This window comes from Erinaceus europaeus, chromosome 23 (assembly GCF_950295315.1).
Source record: "Erinaceus europaeus chromosome 23, mEriEur2.1, whole genome shotgun sequence".
In the NCBI taxonomy this organism is placed as follows: domain Eukaryota; kingdom Metazoa; phylum Chordata; class Mammalia; order Eulipotyphla; family Erinaceidae; genus Erinaceus; species Erinaceus europaeus.
Genome location: NC_080184.1, coordinates 13,281,795 through 13,304,688, shown reverse-complemented (window position 1 = coordinate 13,304,688; position 22,894 = coordinate 13,281,795). Strand labels below are relative to the sequence as shown.

Below are 22,894 nucleotides of genomic sequence, written 5' to 3'. Positions count from 1 at the left end.
ATCTCACCTGTAGACAGAAAAGGTTTAGCTACACCATTGGAACCTGAGTTGCAGTCATGGTAACAACAGCAGAGGCTCAACCCCAGGCTGTGTGTACAGCAGAACAAACACCCCACCTAGTGAGCTCTCTTTCCTTGCGCCCCCTCCTGGGTGGTACTGGCCTCATTTTTTGTACTGGGACAGAGAAAGGAACTCAGGGTATTAGGTGTTTTTGTAAAAACACTGAGCTCTCACTCCAGACCAAGTTGGGTTTTTTTTTTTTTTTTTTTCGATTTTGACTTATTATTGGCTAGCGACAGAGAGAAATTGAGATGGGAGGGAGGGAGACAGATACCTATAGCCCTGCTCCACCGCTCATGAAGCTTTCCTCCTGCAGGTGGGGAGTGGGGGCTTGAACCCCAGTCCTTGTGCTATATGGGACACACCACCACTTGGCCCTGAATCTTATTTAAAATTGATTTTATGGTTCAATCTCCTGAACCACCATAAACCGAGTTGATCAGTGCTCTGGTAAAAATAAAAACAAAATAAAATAAAAATAAATAAAATAAAATTGATTTTATGTTGAGAGACCAGGACCAGAGCCTGCTCAGCTCTGGCTTCTAGCTTCTAGCAGTGCTAGAGATTGAACCGGGACCCTCAACGCGGCAGGCAGGAGAGTCTTTTTACACAACCCTATGTTGTCTGCTGTCCAATGAACTTATAGCTTAATCTTTAGCACAGTGTGGGCCTTTTGGTGTTCTGAATTCCTTCCCTCTCCCTGAGTGCGCCCCCTACCAAAAAAAAAAAAAAAACTCTACTCCTGGTAGTAGCATTTTAATTTCTTTCCTTGGTGGTCACACAGCAGGACTGGGGGAGGAGACAGCCTGTCTTGGGGTCCAGGTCCAGGTGGGGACATCTTGCCTCCCCCTCCCCAGTTCTAGCTGCCCCCTTTCCACTGAACCTTGGCCAGGAAAGTTCGGATTTCCATTGGCATCAGAGTGATGGCTGCCGGGTTCAGGCGGGGTGGCTGAAGGGGTGCAGCAGCCGGGCCTGTGGAAAGTTGGGGGGGGCAAAGAAGGGATGAGGGGTTGCAGGATTCCTCTGTCACACCTTTTGATGCTCCCACCCCCAGCCTGGACGCAGCCCAACATTCTGATAATCAAGACAGCCCCGCTCACACACAAAAAGGAGCAGCCCTTCCCTCTGTCACTCCCAAGAACAGGTCACCCTCACATCCCCAACTTCCCCATTTCAATCAAGGTTGAGGAAGTCAGGAGAGATGGAGCCCGCTCAGCTGCTGAGGGCAGGCACCCCCCACACACACAGTGAGCCCATGGACAGCCCTCTACCTGTTCCGGGGGTCCAGTATAGCCGGGAGGCGCGGGCGCGGAGCTGGTTGGCGGCCAGGGTGGTCTCTTCCAGCTGCGTGATGGTCAAAGTGGAGAACAGGTCCTACGGGGCGGGGTAGCCAAGGGGGCCAGGGAGTCAGGATGCGGGTGGCCAGGGGTCCCCACCCCAGCCCTCTCCTTCCCACCCTGCTCCTCACCGTCAAGTCCACGGTCACCGGGGCGCTCAGGTTGCGGCCGGAGTCCTCCCCTACAGCGAACTGGTGCTCCAGGCGAAGCAGCACCATCCCGGGGCCCCAGTGGGTCAGACTGAGCAGGTGCACCGAGGGGGGCAGCTCCCAGCGCAGCCCGGAGAACTGCGGGAGGGGAGGGGCTGCTCAGGTGGGCGGAGCTAGCAGGGTGGGCTATGGGGGTGAGGCTAGCCCTGGGGCTGGAGGGCGGGGCCAGATTGGGGGTGTGGCTACGGGCTGAGCTAGAAATGGGGGGGGGGCTGTCATCTGGGGCGGGGCTTTGCCTAGAGAGGCACTGCCTTGCTGAGGGATGGGCTATTGGGTGCTGATGCCAAAGGGGCGGGGCCTCCAATCTAAAGGGGAGGAGTTCGAGGTACAGACTCGAGGGGGCGGGGCTCAACTAAAGCGGTAGGCAGGGCCGAGCAGGTAAAAGGGCGGGGCCTGAGTGAGTGGCAGGGCTTCTCTGCTGCCAGGGGCATAGCGAAATTCTAAAGAGGCGGGGCCTTGTTGGTGGGCGTCACTTCTCCCAACCCACAGGTGGGGCTGACTTCAAATGGGCGGGGCTTCTCCAAGCCAGTGGGCAGAATGGGAAGTGGGCGGGGTTTCATGGGGGGGGGTGGCTTAACTGAACCGGCAGGCAGCCAGGGTAAAGGGATGGGGCTTCTCTGAACCCATAGGTAATATCTAAAAGGGGCGTGGTCTCCCTGAACCAATAGGCAGGGCTGAATCCAAAGGGGCGGAGCTTCTCAGGCGCTGGAGATTGGTGCGTTTTAGGGGGCGTGGCTTAACTGAACCGGTGGGCAGGGCAGAACTCTAAAGGGGCGGGGTCTGATAGAGGGGCGGGGCCTCCCTGAACCAGGAAGGTTTTCTAGGGCCACAGCCAATCAAGGAGGGTAGGGCAAAGGCAGGGGCTTTAGAGACAGAGGGCCGGGCAGGGCAGCTGAGTTCAACAACAAGGACTAGCTCCTGTCCCCCGGGGATAAGTCAGGGACACAGAGGCAGGTCCCCAAGGATAGGGAAGCCGCCGCCTCCACGCCCTCTCCCTCACCTGCTTGCTTGGGGCCACCGAAGGGCGGTAAGGGGTCCCGTCTCCCGAGGCTAACACCAGCTGCGGGGCCAGCACCTCTTCCTGTGCCTGCAGCCGGTGTGCCGCAGCCGCGGTCTTCAGCTTGTTCAGCAACAGGAGGTGGCGCCCTCGCACCCAGCGCCCCGGGAGGTCCTCCTGAAGGGGCTCCCCCACCCCACGGCCGTCATCTTTCAGGAGGCGGCGGTGCACCTGCAGGAGAGGCGGGGCGGGGATGGAGGGTTGAGGAGGGCTGGAGGGACTAGGGTCCCGAGTTCGATCCCCGGCATCGCTCTGCTTCTCTCTCTCATGAATGAATGAAAAAGACAAAAGGAGAGTTCAGTTCAGCACCGACCACCAACAGAGAGGTTCAGGCTGGAACACACACACGCACACACACCACTTCAAGGCCCAGGGCAAGGGCTGTGGATACACACCCCAGGAATGGGGAGGGAGGAGGCACGGTGTCACTCACCATGAGCTCTATGGAACCATCACGGATGCTGCTGCCTCCCTGGGAGCGGTCTGTCAACACCGTCAGCTGCATCTCCGAATCCTGGGGACCCGGGAAGTTGGGGGGAGAAGGTCACAGGTCAGGCCCACCAATGGGCCAGCTCTGTGAGAATGAGGACAGTAGGAAAGGTGACCACACACACACACACACACACACACACACACACACACTGTGTAGAAGGGATGGGAAGGGCGGCCAAGTACCTTGATGTAAATGCGGCTGTTGACTGGATAATAGTTTCCTGCCACCGGTTCTGTCTGGTTCAATTTCCAGGTGGGCCTGTAATCTCTCCTGGTAGCGGGGTAGGGGTGGGATCTGATCTAGTCCAGGGTCTGGGGACACGTCCCACACACAGGAACCCAACCTACCTCCCCCACCTGGCCTCCTTTCCCACCAGCTCTTACGTGAGCCATCATGCCAGGACCCAGGTGTGAGGGCTGGAACCGGAGCAGCCCCCTTGGGCCACGAGATAGAATTTTAATGGGAAACACCTTCTCTTAAGTTTTAGACATTATGCCTCCACAGTCCCATCTCTCTACCCACCCCAGCACCCCCTTCCCTCACCTCCTCTCCAGGATCTCTCGGCCATTGCTGTCTGTGTAGAAGAGCCCTTTTGTGTCCAGTGCAGCATCAAAGCGACTAACGACCTCCTTCCCCCAGTTGTCTCTGACGGGGGGGCATCAGGATCAGATTGTGAGCCTCCCTAAGGGGCCCCCCACACCACGACCCGCCTTAGCTGCACCCCCACCACTCACCCCACAGGAATGGGTCCCACCGTCCATTCGAATTCAAGCTGCCTCCGTCCCCGGTACAGGCGAATCACCTGGGAGCACCAGGCTGAGAAGTTCTGGTGCACCTCTTGCACCAAGGACGTCTGCGGGCACAACAGGTGGGGGTGAAAGGGAGGTGGGACCCACTAGCGGACGCCATGAGAGTCCAACCCAATCCCCCCCGCCCCCGCCCAGCAGCCTTTTCCCTCTCACTGCCTCAGCAGAAGCCATCACACCTCTGTCTCTAACTCCATCTAGAAATGTCAGTTCACGTGGCCCAAAGCGCAAGTACCAGCTTAAGGATCCACACGTTCGAGCCCTCTCAATTTCTGTCTTTAGCCAATAATAAATTTAAAAACATAGGTCATGGGGCCGGGTGGTGGCACAACTGGTTGAGCGCACATGTTACAATGCGGAGGACTCAGGGTCGATCCCCTGGTCCCTCCCAAACTAGCCCCGCCCACCGAATCACAAGTCATAGCCCCTGCCTCCCAGGGCCCTGGCCCCGCCCACTCACGGCCAGGCCCAGTCCACCCAAGGCCCCGTCCACTGGCCCACCCGTCCCTCTGACCTTCACCAGGCGCGGCTGCACCCAGCGGCTGAGAATCATGGGCTCCTGGCGGTAAGGCCTGAAGATGTAGGCGCCCGAGGCCTGGCTGCTGAGGCCGTCGCCCATGCTGGCGTTGTACCTGCACGGGGAGGGTGGGGGCACAGGGGGCATCAAGGAAGGGACCCCGGGGCCACTCAGCACTGCCCTCTCCTTCCTTTTCCCTGGCCCGCAGGGCCTCGCCTCACCAGAAGAAAGCTTGGCGAACGGCCAGCTGGAGGCCCTCTTCCAGGTTGTTCACCTCCATCAGGAGGCCTGTGTCGGGGTCAAAGCGGGCCTGCAGGTACTGGGGAGACCGAGGGGGGCAGAGGTGAACCAATGATGCCCCAGCAGGAGCAGCTGCTTTCACCCTAGAGGCTGGGGACGTGGGAGGGAGAGAAACCTCGGAGAACAGCCTAGAGGTGGCATGCCACCTCAGGACTGGCAAGCGTGCAGACCCGAGTTGAATCGCTGGCACCACGTGTGCCAGAGTGGGCTTCTGATTCTCTTTCGGATGAAACCGGACTGGCAAAATAGCTCACAGGGATAGCACGCTGCTTTGTCATATGCGTGACCCAGGTTCCAGTCAGGGCTCCACACAGCACTGGAGGAAGCTCCAGGACACGCCCTGCGGCCTCACCTCATTCTGGATGGTCAGTTCCAAAGACTCAGCTTCCTGGGCCCTGGGTCTGCGTCTGAGACTGGTGGGGCGCCTGGGAGACACCCGGGAAACAGAATACACGCTGAAGCCCAGGGCGGGCACGGTGGCCGGGAACAGCAGTTCCAGCTGCTCGGAGCTGGGATTTGGCACCACCTCGGACACAAAGGAGAGAAACTGAGTCACGGCTGTGAGCGCACAGTCACCAGGAACCTCGGGCTCAAGAGCCAGGTGAAAGACACTCAATTATTAAAAAAAAAAAAAAAAAAAAAAAGCGGGAGTCGGGCGGTAGCGCAGCGACTTAAGCGCAAGTGGTGCAAAGAGCAAGGACCGGCAGAAGGATCCCGGTTCGAGGCCCCAGCTCCCCACCTGCAGGAGGAGTCGCTTCACAGATGGTGAAGCAGGTCTGCAGGTGTCTATCTTTCTCTCCCCCTCTGTCTTCCCCTCCTCTCTGCATTTCTCTCTGTCCTATCCAACAACGACGACATCAATAACAACAAGGGCACCAAAAGGGAATAAATAAATAAATAAATCTTAAAAAAAAATAGCTTCACGAGTGGCGAAGCAGGGATGCAGGTGTCTCTCTTTCTCTCTCCCTGTCTCCCCCACCCACCCTCAATTTCTCTGTTTCTAGCCAATAATAAAAGAATGAGGGGAGTTGGGTGGTAGCACAGCGGGTTAAGTGCACGTGGCACAAAGCTCAAGGACAGGCCTAAGGATGCCGGTTCAAGCCCCCGGCTCCATACCTGCAGGGGAGTCGCTTCTTTTTTTTTTTTTTTTAATTTGTTTTGGGAGTCGCTTCATAGGCAGTGAAGCAGGTCTGCAGGTATCTGTCTTTCTCTCCCCCTGTCTTCCCCTCCTCTTTCCATTTCTCTCTGTCCTATCCAACAACGACGACATCAATAACAATAACCACAACAATAAAAAAAAACAACAAGGGCAACAAAAGGGAATAAAATAAATAAATACTAATAAAAATAAAATAAAATAATGAATGGGAGAATACAAGTTTTCAAGGCCTCAGGCATCATGGGCGCACCTACACAGGGGAAGCTTCACAAGTGATGGACTAGGGCTGTGAGGGTCTCTCCTCTCTTTCTCACAGTTTTCTCACCCTCTAGCTAATATGCTGCATGCAGGTGCCACCATGTGAGCTGCTTGGCACAGTACCAGCTTCGCAGGAAGTTCAGCACGGCTGAGACTCCCCAGGCCAAACTGAACCCATCTCGCCTTTTGCCACGTACAGGGCTTGGGGTTAAGCTCTGTGTGGTCTTGATAATCTTTTCCTGTGGCCAGGCTCAGAGCCTGATCAGTAACAAAAGTAATGACAAAACCCGCACTGCACTCTGTAAGATCGATCACAATGGAACAAGCAACATCAGTGATGCAGAATTTGTCAGGAGACTCCAAGGGGAAGAATTGTTTTCCCCTCTGTCTACACCACTTCCTTTAGTATTCTCTCTAAAATATAAGGAAAGATTAGCGGCTCCCACAGTGGAGGAGCCACCTTACACGGCATAATTAATTAATGGAAAGCTATGGTAGCCGCCTAGATACAATGGGCCTTTTAATCTACCGCTCACCACTGTGCTCCCACTTCCTCATGCAGGAATAGTCCACGAGAACCTGGGTCACACTGAGCAAAGAAAGACGGATTCCAGCTAGAGAGCATAACTTCATGGAGAGGCTGGTCAGGTCTGCACCACCTTGGTGCCTTCTCAGTAAGGAACAAAACAAAACTCCTAGATCAAACAATGGAACCGATTTTATGAAAAATGCGCTGTTCAGTTTGTTTAAGGCCCCTAGAAACATAACAAGCTTGAACTGTCTATGAACCCCGGCTTCTGATGCATAGCGACAGGAGGGTGGCATAAACATGCAGGTAGAATATTCATCTTAATCAATAGGACATCTGCCTAGCACACAGGTACAGGAATAACAAAAGACATAGAAACTAGGGGCTGGGTGGTGGTGCACCTGGTTGAGCGCATTTATTACAATGTGCAAGGACCCAGGTTCGAGCCCCAGTCCGCCCCCTGCAGGGGGAAAGCTTTACGAGTGTTGAAGCAGGGCTGCAGGTGTCTCTGTCTCTCTCCCTCTCTATTACCCTCTCCCTCTTGATTTCTGGCTGTCTCTATCCAATAAATAAATTAAAAAACAAAACAAAACATAGAAACTGTGATGTGATCTCTAGGAAAAAAAGTGCTCCTGGAATGTGAATGTTCCACAAAGCAGGAGGTGTTCCCTACCAGTCCTAGTCTTACTTGGTGATTTTTGTTTTAATAATCAAAGCCTTGGTGATTTATGTATCGGTGACCAAAGCCTTGATGATTTTTGTTTTAATGATCTGAGCCTTATGAGACTATAAAAATCAAGTTCTGCCTGAGCATGCCAGAGGTGCCTCTCTCTTGCTCTTGAAACAGTTGATGTGTCTCTCATCTAATTCTCGCCGACACTCCTCATCTTTCAGGATACCCTAATAACCTGCTGGGACTGGCCCCCAGCACTAATAATATTACATTAAACTAAGAAGAAGAGGGAGTCAGGAGGAAGTGTAGTCGGTTAAGCATATGTGGCCCAAAGTGCAAGGACCAGCATAAGGATCCTGGTTCAAGCCCCTGGCTCCCCACCTGCAGGGGAGTCACTTCACAGGCGGTGAAACAGGTCTGCAAGTGTCTGTCTTTCTCTTCCCCTCTCTGTCTTCCCCTCCTCTCTCTCTCCACTTCTCTCTGTCCTATCTAACAACAACGACATCAATAACAACTACAACAATAAAGCAACAAGGGCAACAAAAGGGAATAAATATTTTAAAAACATTAAAAAGAAGGGAGTCGGACGGTAGCGCAGCAGGTTAAGTGCACGTGGCGTAAAGCACAAGGACCGGCGTAAGGATCCTGGTTCAAGCCCCCAGCTCCCCACCTGCAGGGGAGTCGCTTCACAAGCGGTGAAGCAGATCTGCAGGTGTCTATATTTCTCTTCCCTCTCTGTCTTCCCTTCCTCTCTCCATTTCTCTCTGTCCTATCCAACAATGACGACATCAACAACAATAACTACAACAACAAAACAAGGGCAACAAAAGTGAAAATAAATAATAATAAAAAAATACAAAAAAATAATAAAAAGAAGAATCTGCCAGATTTGGTAGAATCATGCAAGCGCAGAACACCTGTGATAACCCTGGTAGCAAAAAGAGAGAGAGAGAGAGAGAAAGAAAGGAAAAGGGAAAAAGGAAGGACGCAAGGGCAAGTGGTGCACTTGGTTGAGTGCTCACATTACAGTGCACAAGACCCGAGTTCAAGTCCCAGTCCCCCCTGCACGGGGAAGCTTCATGAAAGGTGATGCAGGGCTGCAGGTGTCTGTCTCTCTACCTCTTCCTTGCCTCTCAATTTCTCTCTATCCTATAAAATAAAGAGGAGAGAGAGAGAGATGATGTAATTAAAAGAGTGAGATGCTCATGGGGGTGTCTCCTCAAGGGGGTGTGATGTGTGTTTTATTTGGGGCGGGTGGGAGCGTGGGGTCCTAGGAAGAATCCTCAGAGACTCACATTGTTGGGAACAACGGCTCCATCCGGGCCCTTCACCAGGAAGGCTTCCTTGCTGACTGGTAGCCGTACCATCCGCTCCACCTTCCGCCCCAGCGGGTTGTAAACAGTCACCTCGAACTGAGGAGGGACAGGGGCGCGGACGTGAGGGTGGACCTGGGTCACAGTCAGCCTGCTCCGGGGATCCCAGCGGCCACCTCTCCCAAGTCTGCGCCAGCATCACAGCGGCCCCAATGAACTGAAAAAAAGGGGAAAAAGAGAAAGAAAGAAAGAAAGAAAGAAAGAAAGAAAGAAAGAAAGAAAGAAAGAAAGAATAAAAGAAAGAGAAGGAAAGGGAGGAAGGAAGGAAAGAGAAGAAGGAAGGAAAGAAAAAGAGAGCAAAACAAAGAGCGAGAGAGAGAGAGAGAGAGAGAGAGAGAGAGACGGAATGCCAGTGGTGGTGCACTTCAAGCCACCTGTCCACTCCAGATGCCAGAAAAGATTTTGCAGGCAGCGCGGTCCATCAAGAGCCAAGCAGCCCAAACCACGCCTCCTCGTGGCCCCGCCCCAGGACTTAGCCCCGCCCCATCCGGCAAGGGACCCGCCTCCCCGAGGCCCCGCCCCCAGTGCTCACGCTGTGGGCGCCCTGGGTGAAGGGACAGAGGCTGATGTTAAGCTCCCGGCAGAAGGTGAAGTCCTTCTTGGAGCCACTGAGCCTCGCCAGCGCATTGCTAAGGAGAACCTGGAAGGGAGAGGAAAAGGGTGGGGTCCCCAAATTCCGAACGGGTCTCCAACAGGCCACGCCCACGGCTTCAAGCCACGCCCTCCGCTTCTCCAGGCACCAGCCCCACCCCGCCTTGGACCTCATGCATGCCTGTCCCCGCCCCTTCGCGCACGCGACCACGCCCCTTGGCCCCTGAGTCCCCTAGCTTGCTAGCTTCGTCCAGGAACGCTAATAAGACCCCAGTCACTGTCCTCAGCCCTGGCCCTTGATGCTTGCCATTCTAGTGCCAAGACCACCCTAGCTGCCCCAACCCCGTCTGGACTACGTCCACCGCCTCCTGTCCTAACCCCATCCCCTTCTTGACCCCTACACGACCAAGGCCCCGCCCCCAGCCTTCCGTGAAACCACCCACGGCCTCTGGCCACGCCCCGTATCTCCAGGCCTCGCCCTTGCTCAGACTCCACCCGCTGCTCATGACCACGCCCCTCCTCACCCACTGCCCCCAATCATACACCTTCTCTGTCCCACCCACGAGCCTTCCCCGACAGTGCCCAAGGCCTGGCCACGCCCCCGTCTCCGGGCCCCGCCCCCTTCAACCCGCCCACACGCCTCTGGCCCCGCCCATGGTCTATCCAGTCCCACCCACTGTCCTTAATCCACCCTCCAGTCCCACCCGGGGCGTCGCTCTGCCCCTGCCGTTGTCCCTGCAGTCTCACTCACTACCCTGGCCCTACACCCACTAGCACCGCCCACTCCCCCTGCCCCACCACCCCACCTTTTATCCTGGCTCCACCCATTAAGTCCCACCCATACCGTTCTGTCCCCACCATGGTCCCCGCAACCCCCTTGCATTGGCCCCACCCACTATCCAGGTCCCACGCCCCCAGCCCTGGCCCCGCCCCCTCAGCCCCACCCAGCGTTCTGGCCCCGCCCCCTCACCTCGCAGGGGCCCCAGCCCTCCGCCAGCTGTCGCGCATAGTCATTCGCCACATGCTGTTTGGAGGTGCCGCTGACAGCATCATGGTGCTGGAGCACAGCCATGGCCTCGTCTGCCAGGGGGAGATGGGCCACCATGGGGTCTCAGGGCCCGGAAAGTGAAGAAGGGGGAGCCCCGCTGTCCAGCTCGAACCCCCACCACCCCCCCAGGGCCACCTACTAAGGGAGGCGCTGGCCCCGGAGCCGTAGGGTCCCTGGCTGGCTGCCGGCCCCACCAGCGCCTCCAGCTGGTTGCACACCTGCAAGGGGGGGGGGGAGAGAGAGAAAGAGGAGAGACGATTGCGGTGTCCATCCTGAGGGTCCCTGTGGAACCCCCCTTCCAGCCACTCCCCCCACCTCCCCCAGCACCTGCAGGAAGTTGTAGCTGTGACGCTCGTAGCGCTTGAGGGCCGCTCGGCTGGTGAAGTAGCCCGTCCAGAATTTGTGGGGGCCGTCGGCATAAGGGAAGAAGTCATCCAGCTTCACCGACCTGGGGCCCCAGGGCATTGAGTGCCGGGTCCCGCCCTCACCCCTACCTTGGGCAGACCAGCCCTCCCACCCTGCAAGGCTCCTGGGGGAGGGGGGCCCCCAATACCAGGTGAGGTTGGACTTGTAGAGCTCCCACAGGTAGCAGGCAGGAGTGGAGTACAGAACATTCACCAGGCTGCCCGACGCCTGCTGCTGGGGGAAAGGGAGAGGGTCGGGCCCTCAGAGGCCCATCTGCAGGGGGGCGAGGGGGCCACACAGCCTCACACCCACCTGCTTGCTCACACTCAGGCATTTGGGGGAAACTCACATCATTCTCTCTCTCCTTCTCTCTAGTTTTTTTTTTTTTTTTCTTCTTTCTTTCTCCCAGACTTCTGTTCAGCTCTGGCTGATGGTGGTGCTGGGGAATTGAACCTGGGACCTTAAGGCCTTGGGCAGGAGAGTCTGTGTGCAGAACCACTGTGCTGTCTCCCCCAACCCACTCTCTCTCTCTCTCTCATAGATATAGAGATAAAGATAGAGTTTTTTGGGTTTTTTTTTTTTTTTTTGCCTCCAGGGTTATCTATGGGGCTGGGTGCTGGCACTATGAATCCACCGCTCCTGTGGCCATTTCTTGCATTTTTTTGGATAGGACAGAGATAAATTGAGGAGGAGGGGTAGATACAGAGGGAGAGACACCTGCAGAGCTGCTTCACCACTTGTGAAGTGACCCCTCTGCAGGTGGGAAGTGAGGGCTCGAACCGGGATCCTCTCTGTCTCTCTCTCTATATATATATATGTATCATTAATTAATAAATAAAGATAGAAAGTAAAACAGGGGGAGTCGGGCTGTAGTGCAGCGGGCTAAGCGCAGGTGGCGCAAAGCACAAGGACCGGCATAAGGATCCCGGTTCGAACCCCGGCTCCCCACCTGCAGGGGAGTCGCTTCACAGGCGGTGAAGCAGGTCTGCAGGTGTCTATCTTTCTCTCCTCCTCTCTGTCTTCCCCTTCCTCTCTCCATTTCTCTCTGTCCTATCCAACAACGACAACAACAATAATAACTACAACAATAAAACAACAAGGGCAACAAAAGGGAATAAATAAATAAATAAAATAAATATTAAAAAAAAATTTAAAAAAAAAAAAAATAGAAATTAAAACAGATAACATCATGGTTATGCAAAGAGACTCTCATGCTTGAGATTCCAGAGTCCCAGGTTCAATCCCCAGCACCACCATAAGCCAGAACTGAGCAGGGCTCTGGAAAAACAAATTAATTAATTAATTAATTAATTAATTATATCAAATTAAACTGTGCACCGGGTAGACAGTGCACAAGGACCTCGTTTCAAGTCCCTGGTCCCCACCTGCAGGGGTCTCTCTTTTTCTGTCTCCTGCTTATGTCTCAATTTCTGTCTCTATCCCCCCCCCAATAACCTGGGTGTTGATTAATTAATTAATTTAATTAATTAGGCCAGGTGGTGGTGCATGTGACTGAACAGATATGTCACCTTGTACAAGGACCCGGGTCCGAGCCCTCTGCTCCCCACCTGCAGGTCTGCAGTGAAGCAGGTCTGCAGGTGTCTCTCTGTCTCTGTCTCTCTCTCCCCTTCTCAATGTCTCTGTCCTTTCTAATAAAATAAAATCTGTCAAAATAACAAAGAAAAATATGGCCGCTAGGAGCAGGGGGCTCTGAGCCCCAGCAATAACCCTGGAGGCAAATCAATCAATCAGAGCTAAAAGAATCACAAGAGGCCAGGAAAAGCTCCTGGGGACAGGAACACACAACCGACCTGTGCGTTGACCAAGCGGATGAGTTTGTCGAGGTTCTTAAACCACATGTTGGCGTTCTCATACTGGAAGTCGGAACCCATGGTCATCACCGTGTGGTTGGTTCGGTAACTCTGGCGCTGAGTGTGTGTGTGTGTGTGTGTGTGGAGAGGGTGAGAATCACTGATAGAAACAGAGATGGTGAGAGCAGGGGAGACACCACTGCCCTACTCCACCACTCCCGAAGCTTCCCTCAGGCACCGTGCTCTGGTGTTGTGGTAGCCAAGGGCTCGAACCCCCAGTCTTTGTTGAGGGAAAATCAGTCTGGCGGGTTCTAAAAACCACGCTCACCTGGATGTCCGAGAGCTTGAGGAAGTAGGTGACCACGTCTTTGGCGTTATACTCGGGGCTCCTGGGGTCCTCCACGATGGGGCTGTCAGAGCATCCCGAGTCCCAGCACAGGCTTTCCGGGGGGTTGTACATGTTAGGGAGAGCACCTGTGGGCCACAGCAGATCAGGGGGTGTCTACCCAGCACCTCAGATCTTCCCTAGGGTCAAAGCAAGGCCTCACATGGAAAGGATGCTCGTTTCTTTTCTATTTTTTTTTGAGGAGGGCTAGGGTGACAGCATGCTGGTTCTGCAAAGAGACTCTCCTTCCTGCTTGAGGCTCTGAGGTCCCAGGTCAGTCCCTGGCATCACCAGCAGCCAGAGCTGAGCAGGGTTCTAGTCTCTGTCTCTCTCTCATTAAAATAAATAAGATTTGAAAGAAAAGAAGGAAAGAAGTAGGACTGGAGACAGTACAGCACATTGGTTCTGAAAGAGGGTCTCCAGCCTGAGGCTCTGAGGACCCAGGTTCAATCCCCAGCACCACCGTCAGCCAGAGCTCAGCAGGGCTCTGGTTGAAAGAAAAATAATCATAATAATAATGGGGGGTGTCCAATGGTCTGGGAGGGGGCGCAGTGGCTATAGCACTGGACTTTCAAGCATGAGGTCCTGAGTTCTAGCCCAGGCGTCACAGGAGGCAAGATGATGCCTTCCTCTCTCCTATCATAAATTAAAACTATCTTAGGGGCCAGGAGGTGGCACGTTTGGTTGAGCACACACGTCACCATGTACAAGGACCCAGGTTCAAGCCCCTGGTCCCCACCTGCAGGGGGGAAGCTTCATGAGTGGTGGAGCAATGGCTACAAGTCTCTCTCTCTTTCTTGTAAATTATCTTTACTTACTAGATAGAGACAGCCAGAAATTGAGAGAAAGGCGAGACAGAGACCTGCAGCCCCACTTCACCACTCATGAGGCTTTCCTCCTGCAGGTAGGGACGGGGTCTTGAACTTGGGTCCCTGCACATTGTAACATGTGCGCTCAACCAGGCGTGCCACCACCTGGGCCCAGGTCTCTCTCGCTCTCTATCTCCTCTTCCTCTCTGGATTTCTCTCTATTCTGGCAAACATAAGAGAAATAAAATTGGGAGTTGGGTGGTAGCGCAGCAGGTTAAGTGCATGTGGCGCAAAGCACAAGGACCGGCAGAAGGATCCCGGTTCGAGCCTCCGGCTCCCCACCTACAGGGGAGTCGCTTCACAGGTGGTGAAGCAGGTCTGCAGGTGTCTATCTTTCTCTCCCCTTCTCTGTCTTCCCCTCCTCTCTCCATTTCTCTCTGTCCTGTCCAACAACAACGACATCAGTAACAACAACAATAATAACTACAACAATAAAACAACAAGGGCAACAAAAGGGAATAAATTTTAAAAAAATTTAAAAAGAGAAATAAATTTTTTTTAATTATTATTTTAATTGGGCAGCCCAGGAGATGGCACGGTGGACAAAGCATTGGACTCTCAAGCATAAGGTCCTGAGTTCGATCCCCAGCGTCGCATGTGCCAGAGGGAGACTCTGGGTCTCTCTCTCTCACACACTCTCACTCTCTCTCTTTTTGAGAAGGTCAAGCCCAGGGGAGTTCTGAGCCCACCAGTCGCCCCTGAGTGACAAAGGGATCCCCCTGCACCCCCTACCAGTGAAGAGGTCAGCGGCGGGGGGCTTGAGGCTGGCGCTGGCCCTCCAGATCTGTTCCATCTCGCGATGCTCCTTCCGAGTCACCTTATCCTGATAGTCCAAGCGACCGAAGAAGAAGCCATCGAACCCCATCTGAGGGCGGGGGGCAGGAAGAAGCTCTGAGAGGGGGCCAACCGCTCCCCACCACCCCAGGGCCTCCCCAAAGCCAGGCCCAGGGAAGGGCCGCCAGGAAAAAAAAAAAAAAAAAGCATGGCGATAGTCTTGACATAGAGCATCATGACTACAGAGGGTGCAGGCCCATGGGGCAACTCCATGCTCCCCAGCTTGGGACTGGGGTTCACCCCAGGGCTCACCCCCACATCCCCCTGCTACAAAACAGATGGACAAGCCAGCACAAAAGAGACACCTGGACAGGACAGGGGACCACAGCAAATACTGACAAGGTGACAAAGTGTCCCAGGAAGAGGGCACAGCGGATAGAGTGCTAGGACTCTCAGGCGTGAGGTCCTGGGTTCGATCTCTGGCATCACAGGTGCCCGAGGGAGGCTCTGCTTCTCTCTCAACCTCTCTCTCCCCTTTTTCTTTTTTTTTTTTTATATATTTTTAAAAATTTATTATTGGATACAGACGAAGAGAAATTAGGACGGGGAGATAGAGAGGGAAAGAGACAGACACCTGCAGCCCCGCTTCACCACTCGTCAAGCTTTCCCCCTGCAGGTGGGGATCAGGGGCTCGAACCTGGGTCCTTGCACATTCTAGTGTGTGTGTTTAACCAGGTACACCACCGCCTGACCCTTCTCTCTCCTTCATAAGTAACAATTAGTTTTTTGGTTTGTTTTTTTTTAATATGAGGGTACAGGAGGCCGGGTGGTGGCACGCCTGATTAAGCGCACACATTAGAGTACGCAAGGACCCAGGTTCAAAGGCCCCGGTCCCCACCTGTATGGGGAAAGCTTTCTGAGTGGTGAAACAGGGCTGCAGGTATCTCTCGGTCTCTCTTCCTCTCTATCACCCCTTGCCTTCTCAATTTCACTGTCTCTGTTCAGTAATAAATAAATAAAAGTATTTTCTTAAAAATTGAGGGCCAAAGCCAGGGGTGGCACACCTCGTTAAGCACACACATTACAGTGCACAAGGATGCGGGTTCAAGCCCCCAGTCTCTACCTGTAGGGGGAAAGCTTCATGAGTGGTGAAGCAGGGCTGCGGGTATTTCTCTGTCTCTATCTCCCTCTCCTCTTTCAATTTCTCTGCCTCTGTCCAATAATAAATAAATAAAAATATTTTTAAAAATTGAGGACACACCAAGTACATCATACAGGTTACAGTGCACAAGGACCTGAGTTCAAGCCCCCAGCCCCTACCTGCAGGGGGAAAGCCTCATGAGTGGCAAAGCAGGGCTGCAAGTGTCTCTCTCTCTTTCTATCACCCCTTTCCCTCTCAATTTCTCTCTGCCCTGTCAAATAAATAGAAACCGATTAAAAATAAATAGGGTAGTTTCCATGCCAATGGCCCCATAATATAGCTTGAGATCCGGAAGCGTGATGCCACCCACTCTGTTGTTTCTTTTCTCCAGAATGTTTGGTGATTGCAGGTGTTTTCTGGTTCAGATGACTATGAGTTGATGTCACTCATGGACAGAAGTTGAGAAATAAGGACAGAGAGGGAAACACAAAGCAGAACTTGAACTGGAGTTGGTGTATTGCACCAAAAGTAAAGGACTCGGGGGGGAGGGGCGCTTTCAGGTCCTGGTGCATGGTCGTGGAGGCTGGGGGAGGGGGTGTAGAAATCTGAGCAATTTGGGGCCAGGTGGTGACACACCTGGTGGAGCACAAATGTTACAATGAGTAAAGACCCAGGTTCAATCCCCAGCACCACCAAAAGTCCAAGCCAGAGCTTGAGCGAGGAGAATCCCCAAGGGGCAGACACACACCTGCGCAAACAGGGAAGCCTGCTCCCGGGAGTGGCCGAAGGGGTCGATGTGCCAGGCCACCAGGGGGCGCCCCTCATCACCGAAGGTCTCCCGCAGAAAACGCAGCCCCAGGGTCATCTGGTCGATGATGGCCCCGTAGTGGGTGGCCGCCTCATCATTCATCACCCAGCCACCATTGGCAAACTCCAGGCGCCCTGGGCCAGGGAGAGGGCGGGTGCATCAGCTGAGGGGACCAGGAATTGGGGAGGGGGTGCTGTTTCTGCAGATTCAAGGGGATGCAGCCCCAAGGAACCGCTGGGACACAGGGCAGCCGTGTGTGTGCAGACAGCACCCAGGGCGGGGAACTGGGGTTTTGCAGGATGTATAGGAGTTTTCTCTCTTTTCCTTTTTGATACCAGAGTACTACTCAGCTATGGCTTATGGTGATGCAGGGAATTGAACCTAGGACCTTGGAGCCTCAGGCAGGCAGAGGGAGCCAGCAAAGATAAGGATTGTGGGGTGGCAGGTAGCTCTGCCCAGCTTCCTCTTTTGGCTTCCGCACCCCCGAGGGAGAGTGGAGGGGGGTGGGGTACAGACTCACCCTGGTGGACCAGGGCACGCACAGCCTCCTGAGTGGCATTGGACTGCTGGTGCCACCAGCGAGAGAAGAAGGCCATCTCCACGTAGACGAAGCGGCGGCTGGGCTCGGCACGTAAGGCCTCCAGGACCGAGTCCAAGATATACTGCACCCCCGCGTGCTGAATGTCATTGTGGACTGCAGGGATGGAGGGGTGGGGAGACAGGAGGGCAGCCGTCAGCTGTGGGGGGGGGGGCAGCCCAGGGTCCCCAGAGTCCCTGTCCCCTCTCCCCCTGCCTCCCCCACACACACTGTCACTCACTGCCGTAGAAGTACTGATCCACAGTCTTGAGCCAGCCCACGTCGTCATGAGTGTGGGCCACCAGGTGCACATTCAGCATCCCTGGCTTCACCTCGGGGCATGTCTGAAGAAAAGAAGGGGGAGAACCCCTAAAAACACAGCCTCGCATGTCCTGCTCAACTCTGTCTGATGGCAGTGCTGGGGATCGAACCTGGGACCTCAGAGCCCCAGGCAGGAGAGTCTTTTTGTAGAACCTACATTGTCTCCCCCTTTCCCACCCCATATCTATATATATTGGATAGACAGAGAAATTGAGAGGGAGAGGTGGCACGGGTAGATAGCATAATGGTTATGCAAACAGACACTCATGCCTGAGGCTCCAAAGTCCCAGGTTCAAACCCCTGTACCACCATAAGCCAGAGCTGAGCAGTGCTCTGCTTAAAAAGAGGGGGAGGGGGAGTCGGGCGGTAGCACAGCGGGTTAAGCGCAGGTGGCGCAAAGCACAAGGACCAGAGTAAGGATCCCGGTTCGAGCCCCCGGCTCCCCACCTGCAGGGGAGTCGCTTCATAGGCGGTGAAGCAGGTCTGCAGGTGTCTATCTTTCTCTCCCCTCTCTGTCTTCCCCTCCTCTCTCCATTTCTCTCTGTCCTATCCAACAACGACGATATCAGTAACAACAGTAATAACTACAACAATAAAACAACAAGGGCAACAAAAGGGAATAAATAAATAAATATTAAAAATATTTAAAAAGGGGGGAGGGGTGGTGAAGGGACCGGAAGGAGGGAGACGAAGAGAGACACCCGCAGCCCTGCTTTCCCCCGCCCCCGCAGGTAGGGACCAGGGGGCTTGAACCCAGGCCCTTGCACACTGTAATATGTGCACTCAACCAGGTGTGCCATCACCCGGCCTCCATAATATCTTTTTGACTGCCCCACCACCCACCACCTCCAGCATTTTATTGCTTTAAGAAGAGGCAGAGAGATAGAGAGGAGAGAGCATCGCTCTGGCCCATGTGGTGATGCCGGAGATCGAACTCAGGACCTCGTGCATGCAAATCCTACACTCTCGCAGCAGGTCACCTTCCAACCTGCTTCTTCCAATTTTGTTTGTTTGTTTGTTTGTTTGGTTTTTAGAGGCGGAGTAGAGTATCTTAGGGCCAGGGAAACAGCTCCCCATGGCACTGAAGGAAGCTTCATTCCCAGAAGCATACAGAGTCCCGGGCCCTTCCCAAGAAGCCACATTAAACTTGAGGGTAGGGAGAAGTCTCAGGAGAACACCCCCTGGGTGTCTGTCCTCCTGGGGCTGGAACTATCTTCTCATGAGATCAGAGTCTCCAGCTGTCTTTCTCTTTTCTTTCTTTTTTTTAAAAAACCTATCTTCTGGTCTTATTACTTCATTTCTCCATTGTATTTATTGGATACGGACAGCCAGACATCAAGAGGGGAAGGGGAGATAGAGAGAAATAGACACCTGCAGCCCTGCTTCTCCACTCCTGGAGCTTTCCCTTTGCAGGCGGGGACTGGGGACTCAAACCAGGGTCCCTGTGCATGGTAAGGTGTGTGCACTACCCCATTTCTTTTATTGCCATTTCATGCCACCTCCTCAGACCGACTTTCCCTCACCTCCACAGGAGAAGCAAAATTGCTGTTACTGTCTGTCCCCTTGCTCTGAGCCCTCTCTCCTCAGATTAGATCTTCACCCCGAAAGTCACTTAAACAGCCATTCCTCCTGCTGCTCCTCCTCCCCCACAATAAACTCCCTGCAAGCCGGGCCTTTGGGGCCCCAGCAAGGGAGACAGAGGCTGGGGTATGATCACGTGATGAGGTTGTAGCTGTAGGTGACGTGTTCGTTTTCTCTCTCTCTCTTTAATTGCTTTATTATATTTATTTTTATTATCTTGATTTATTGATTGGATAGAGAGCGCGCCAGAAATTGAGAGGAAGGGGAGAAAGAGAAGGAAACAGACAAGAGACGCCTGCAACATTGCTTCACCACTTGTAAAGCTTTCCCCCTGCAGGTGGGGACTGAAGGCTAGAACCCAGGTCCTCGAACACTGTAACATGTGCACTCAACCAAGTGCACCACCAGCCGGCCCTCTCTGTCTCTCTCGTTTAGGTTTTACTTATTTATTAATGAGAAAGATAGGAGAGAGAGAAAGAACCCAGACATTACTCGGGTACATGTGCTGCTGGGGACTGAACTCGGGACCTCATGCTTGAGAGTCCAATGCTTTATCTACTGCACCACCTCCCAGATCACTCCCTTTCTCTCTCCTCTCTCCAAAAAAGTTACCTCAGAGCAGTGAAGCCCTAGAAATGACATTTAAAAAAAAAAAAAAAAAAGCTTATTTTGTTTTACTGTTGCTATAATTATCATTGTTATACAGAGCTTGGGCCTGAACACAATTTCACCCGCTCCAGGCTCCTTTTACTTATTTATTTATTCCCTTTTGTTGCCCTTGTTGTTTTATTGTTGTTGTTATTGATGTCGTCATTGTTGGATAGGACAGAGAGAAATGGAGAGAGGAGGGGAAGACAGGGGGATGAGAAAGACAGACACTTGCAGACCTACTTTACCGCCTGTGAAGCGACTCTCCTGCATGTGGGGAGCCAGGGGCTCGAACTGGGATCCTTAAGCTTGGCGCCACATGCACTTAATCCACTGCGCTACCACCCAACTCCTTCCAGGCTGCTTTTTCATTCAAAAAGAGACACGGGGGCCAGGCTTTATATAAGATGGTGCACTCAGTTAAGCACTAATACTAAGCGCAAGGATCCAGGTTCGAGGCCCTGACTTTCCATCTACAAGGTGGAAGCTTCACAAGTGTTGAAGCAGGTCTACAGATGTCTACTTTTCTCTCTCCCTCTCTATCTCCCCATCTCTCTCATTTTCTGTCTGTTCTATTCAATCAAATGGGGGGAAGCCCCCAAGAGCGGATTCGTAGTACTGGCATTGAGCCCCAGCACCCACCAACAACCCTGGAGGCAAAAAGAGAGGAAGACAGAGAGGGTCCACAGGGCCGGAGCTTCTTCTGATGCCAGAGCACCTTCCAGGCAAGGTGCATGTCCTCCTCAGCGAGTTCCTTCTCTGATCCAAGACTCCCTTCCTTTATTCCATATGAGACAATTTCACATGGCAGGGTTGGGTGTGTCAGATCAGTATTCCCACATGAGGTGGAACTAGGAGCCTCAGGCATGAATGTCCCGGGCTCCACAACCCGCCCTTTGTCCCAGGTCCTAGAGATCCAGTCAAGGATAGAGGACTCCAGAGGGGGCAGGCCACTGGGGAAGACAAACACAGAATCTCTGTCCCTCAGGGCAGTTCCACTGGAATCCTGTGACACTGAGAAGCTGGGGGTCAGGAGAGCTGGCTCAGGCATCTAGAACCCCACCTTGCAGGCCTGAGGCCCCAGAGGCGACAGGTTCAATCCCCAGCACCACCTTATGCTAGAGTTGAACATCGCTCTGTTTCCTCTCTCGCTCTCCCCTTCCTCTCTCACAGTAAATAATTAAGCTCTAGAAGAAGAAGAAGAAGAAAATTCCCCACAAGTAGCAGCAGTTACTGTTTTTCAAGCCTCAGTAGTGGGTCTGGGGAGCGATCTGAAGTCCAGTTTTGTTGTTTATTTTCATTGTTACTTTGTTTTGTTACCAGATCCCTGTTTAGCTCTGGCTTCTGGTGGTACTGGGGTTGAACCTGGGACCTCAGAGCCTCAAGCAGGAAAAATTTTTGCCAAAACCACAATGCTGTCTCCTTTATTTTGGAAAAAGTTTAAAACTTTATTTATTCTATTTTGATAGAGCAGAGAGAAATTAAGAAGGAGGGGGTGAGAGCAAGCAGGAGAGAGTGACAGAGCAACACCCACAGCACTGCTTCCCCACTCTTGAAGCTCTCCTCCTGCAGGTGGGGACCGGGGTCTTGAACCTGGGTCTTTGAGAAACAGCAAGACATGCACTTAACCAGGTGTGCCACCACGCCCCCCCCCCCTTTTATCTTTTCTTTTCTTCCTTTCCCCTTTACTTTCTTATTTTATTTTACCAGAGCACTGCTCAGCTCTGGTTTATGGCGGTTTGGGAAACTGAACCTCAAGCATGAGAGTCTGTTTGCATAACCATGATGCTATTTACCCCACCTTCTTTTACTTTTCTAAACCAGAGCATTGCTTCTGGTGGTGCTGGAAATTGAAACTGGGACCTCACAGCCTCAGCCAGGAGAGTCTTTTGGAAGAACCCCTGTGCTGTCTCATCAGCCTTAATTTTTGTTTGTTTGATTTGGTTAAGTTTTTGCAAAGAGGATCAGAGAGGGGAAGTGGCTGGCCCAAGGTCACACAGCCAGGAAGTGGAGAAGCAGGAAGGATAGGCAACCTGAGTGAGATAGGCTGATTCTCAGAGTCCTGGGTGTACACACACGCGATCACACATGATCACACACTTAAAGTGCATGCAAAGTCCAGGCCAGCCGCCCCCAGGAGCCACAACCGGGCAGGCACCGGCGTCCCCAGCCCCGCGGGGCAGAGCACACGCTCAGGCCGCACCGACAAGTTAGCAAAACCCTCCAGCCGGCACCCGTGATCGTGATCGCAGCCCCCCATGGGTGTCGCCCGGGCCGCCTCCTCCTGGGTCCACCTCGGCTCACGGAGCCCCCCTCCCCATACCTTGTACCCCGCGGCCCGCGCGCCGGGCGCCACCAGCAACAACAGAACGAGGAGCCGGAGAGGCGCGAGCGGCGGGGGCCGCGACCCCAAGCCGCTACCGGGCCCCACAGGCCGCGCGAGTGAGCCCATGGCTCCGCCAGCTCCACCGCCGCCTGGGGCTTCCCGGGCGCCACCCGGCCTGAACGCCCCGCCCACATACGCCCATCTGGCCAATGGGCGCCTGAAGGGCGGGACCGTATCGTAGATGGGGCGTGGCCTCTCCAGCCAATGGGCGCTTGAGGGGCGGGGCTCGAGGGCGGGACGCGGCCAGCCCAGGAACCAGCCTGACCAATGGGCCCTGAAGGGGCGGGGCCAGGGGAGGCCTCTCCAGCCAATGGGCGCTTGAGGGGCGGGGCTCGAGGGCGGGACGCGGCCAGCCCAGGAACCAGCCTGACCAATGGGCCCTGAAGGGGCGGGGCCAGGGGAGGCCGAGCCAGCCAATGGGCGCTAGTGGGGCGGGGCTAAGGGGCGGACGAGTCGGACGGTGCGTGTCCGGGCGAAGGGCCTGGCCAATGAGCGCCGCTGGGGCGTGGCCTAAAGGCAGAGCTGGCCAATGAGAGTCGGTGGGTGGGTGAGGGTCGTGGCCTGGACCCTTTTGGAGCTTTTAAAGATCTGCGCTCCTTCTGCCTTACGTGGGCTGGGGTCATTGGAGCAACCAGCAGGATAGAGGAGTTCTGGGACTTCCGGGGTCCCCCTGGGAACAAAAGGCTTCCCCAGAGTTCCAGCAGGGGTTGGATTTGCACAGGGAGAGGAGCTTGAGTGTGGTATTGATGTGTGACCCCAGAGGGACCCCACTCGTCCA

The 22,894-nt window shown here is 54.1% G+C and overlaps 1 protein-coding gene across 4 annotated transcripts; it reads right to left on the bottom strand.

Annotated features, from left to right (window-relative positions):
* Positions 1 to 800: 800 nt before the first annotated feature.
* MAN2B1 (mannosidase alpha class 2B member 1) lies at positions 801 to 22,233 on the bottom strand. Of its 4 annotated transcripts, none has more exons than XM_060181790.1 (24): positions 22,054 to 22,233; positions 17,422 to 17,524; positions 17,124 to 17,297; positions 16,544 to 16,737; positions 14,613 to 14,745; positions 12,955 to 13,100; positions 12,627 to 12,743; positions 10,964 to 11,049; positions 10,738 to 10,858; positions 10,550 to 10,628; positions 10,333 to 10,442; positions 9,304 to 9,411; positions 8,694 to 8,810; positions 5,132 to 5,326; positions 4,701 to 4,798; positions 4,477 to 4,594; positions 3,891 to 4,009; positions 3,700 to 3,801; positions 3,339 to 3,426; positions 3,097 to 3,177; positions 2,607 to 2,834; positions 1,529 to 1,684; positions 1,332 to 1,434; positions 801 to 1,032 (listed from the first exon to the last, which is right to left on the bottom strand). In XM_060181790.1, the coding sequence occupies exons 1-24, from the start codon at positions 22,180 to 22,182 to the stop codon at positions 920 to 922; spliced, it is 3,018 nt and encodes a 1,005-aa protein (XP_060037773.1). In that variant the 5' UTR covers positions 22,183 to 22,233; the 3' UTR covers positions 801 to 919. The 4 variants fall into 4 exon arrangements, with proteins under 4 accessions (XP_060037773.1, XP_060037774.1, XP_007532522.2 ...); XM_060181791.1 differs by having other exon boundaries at positions 10,964 to 11,046; XM_007532460.3 differs by having other exon boundaries at positions 5,132 to 5,305; positions 22,054 to 22,232.
* Positions 22,234 to 22,894: the final 661 nt, after the last annotated feature.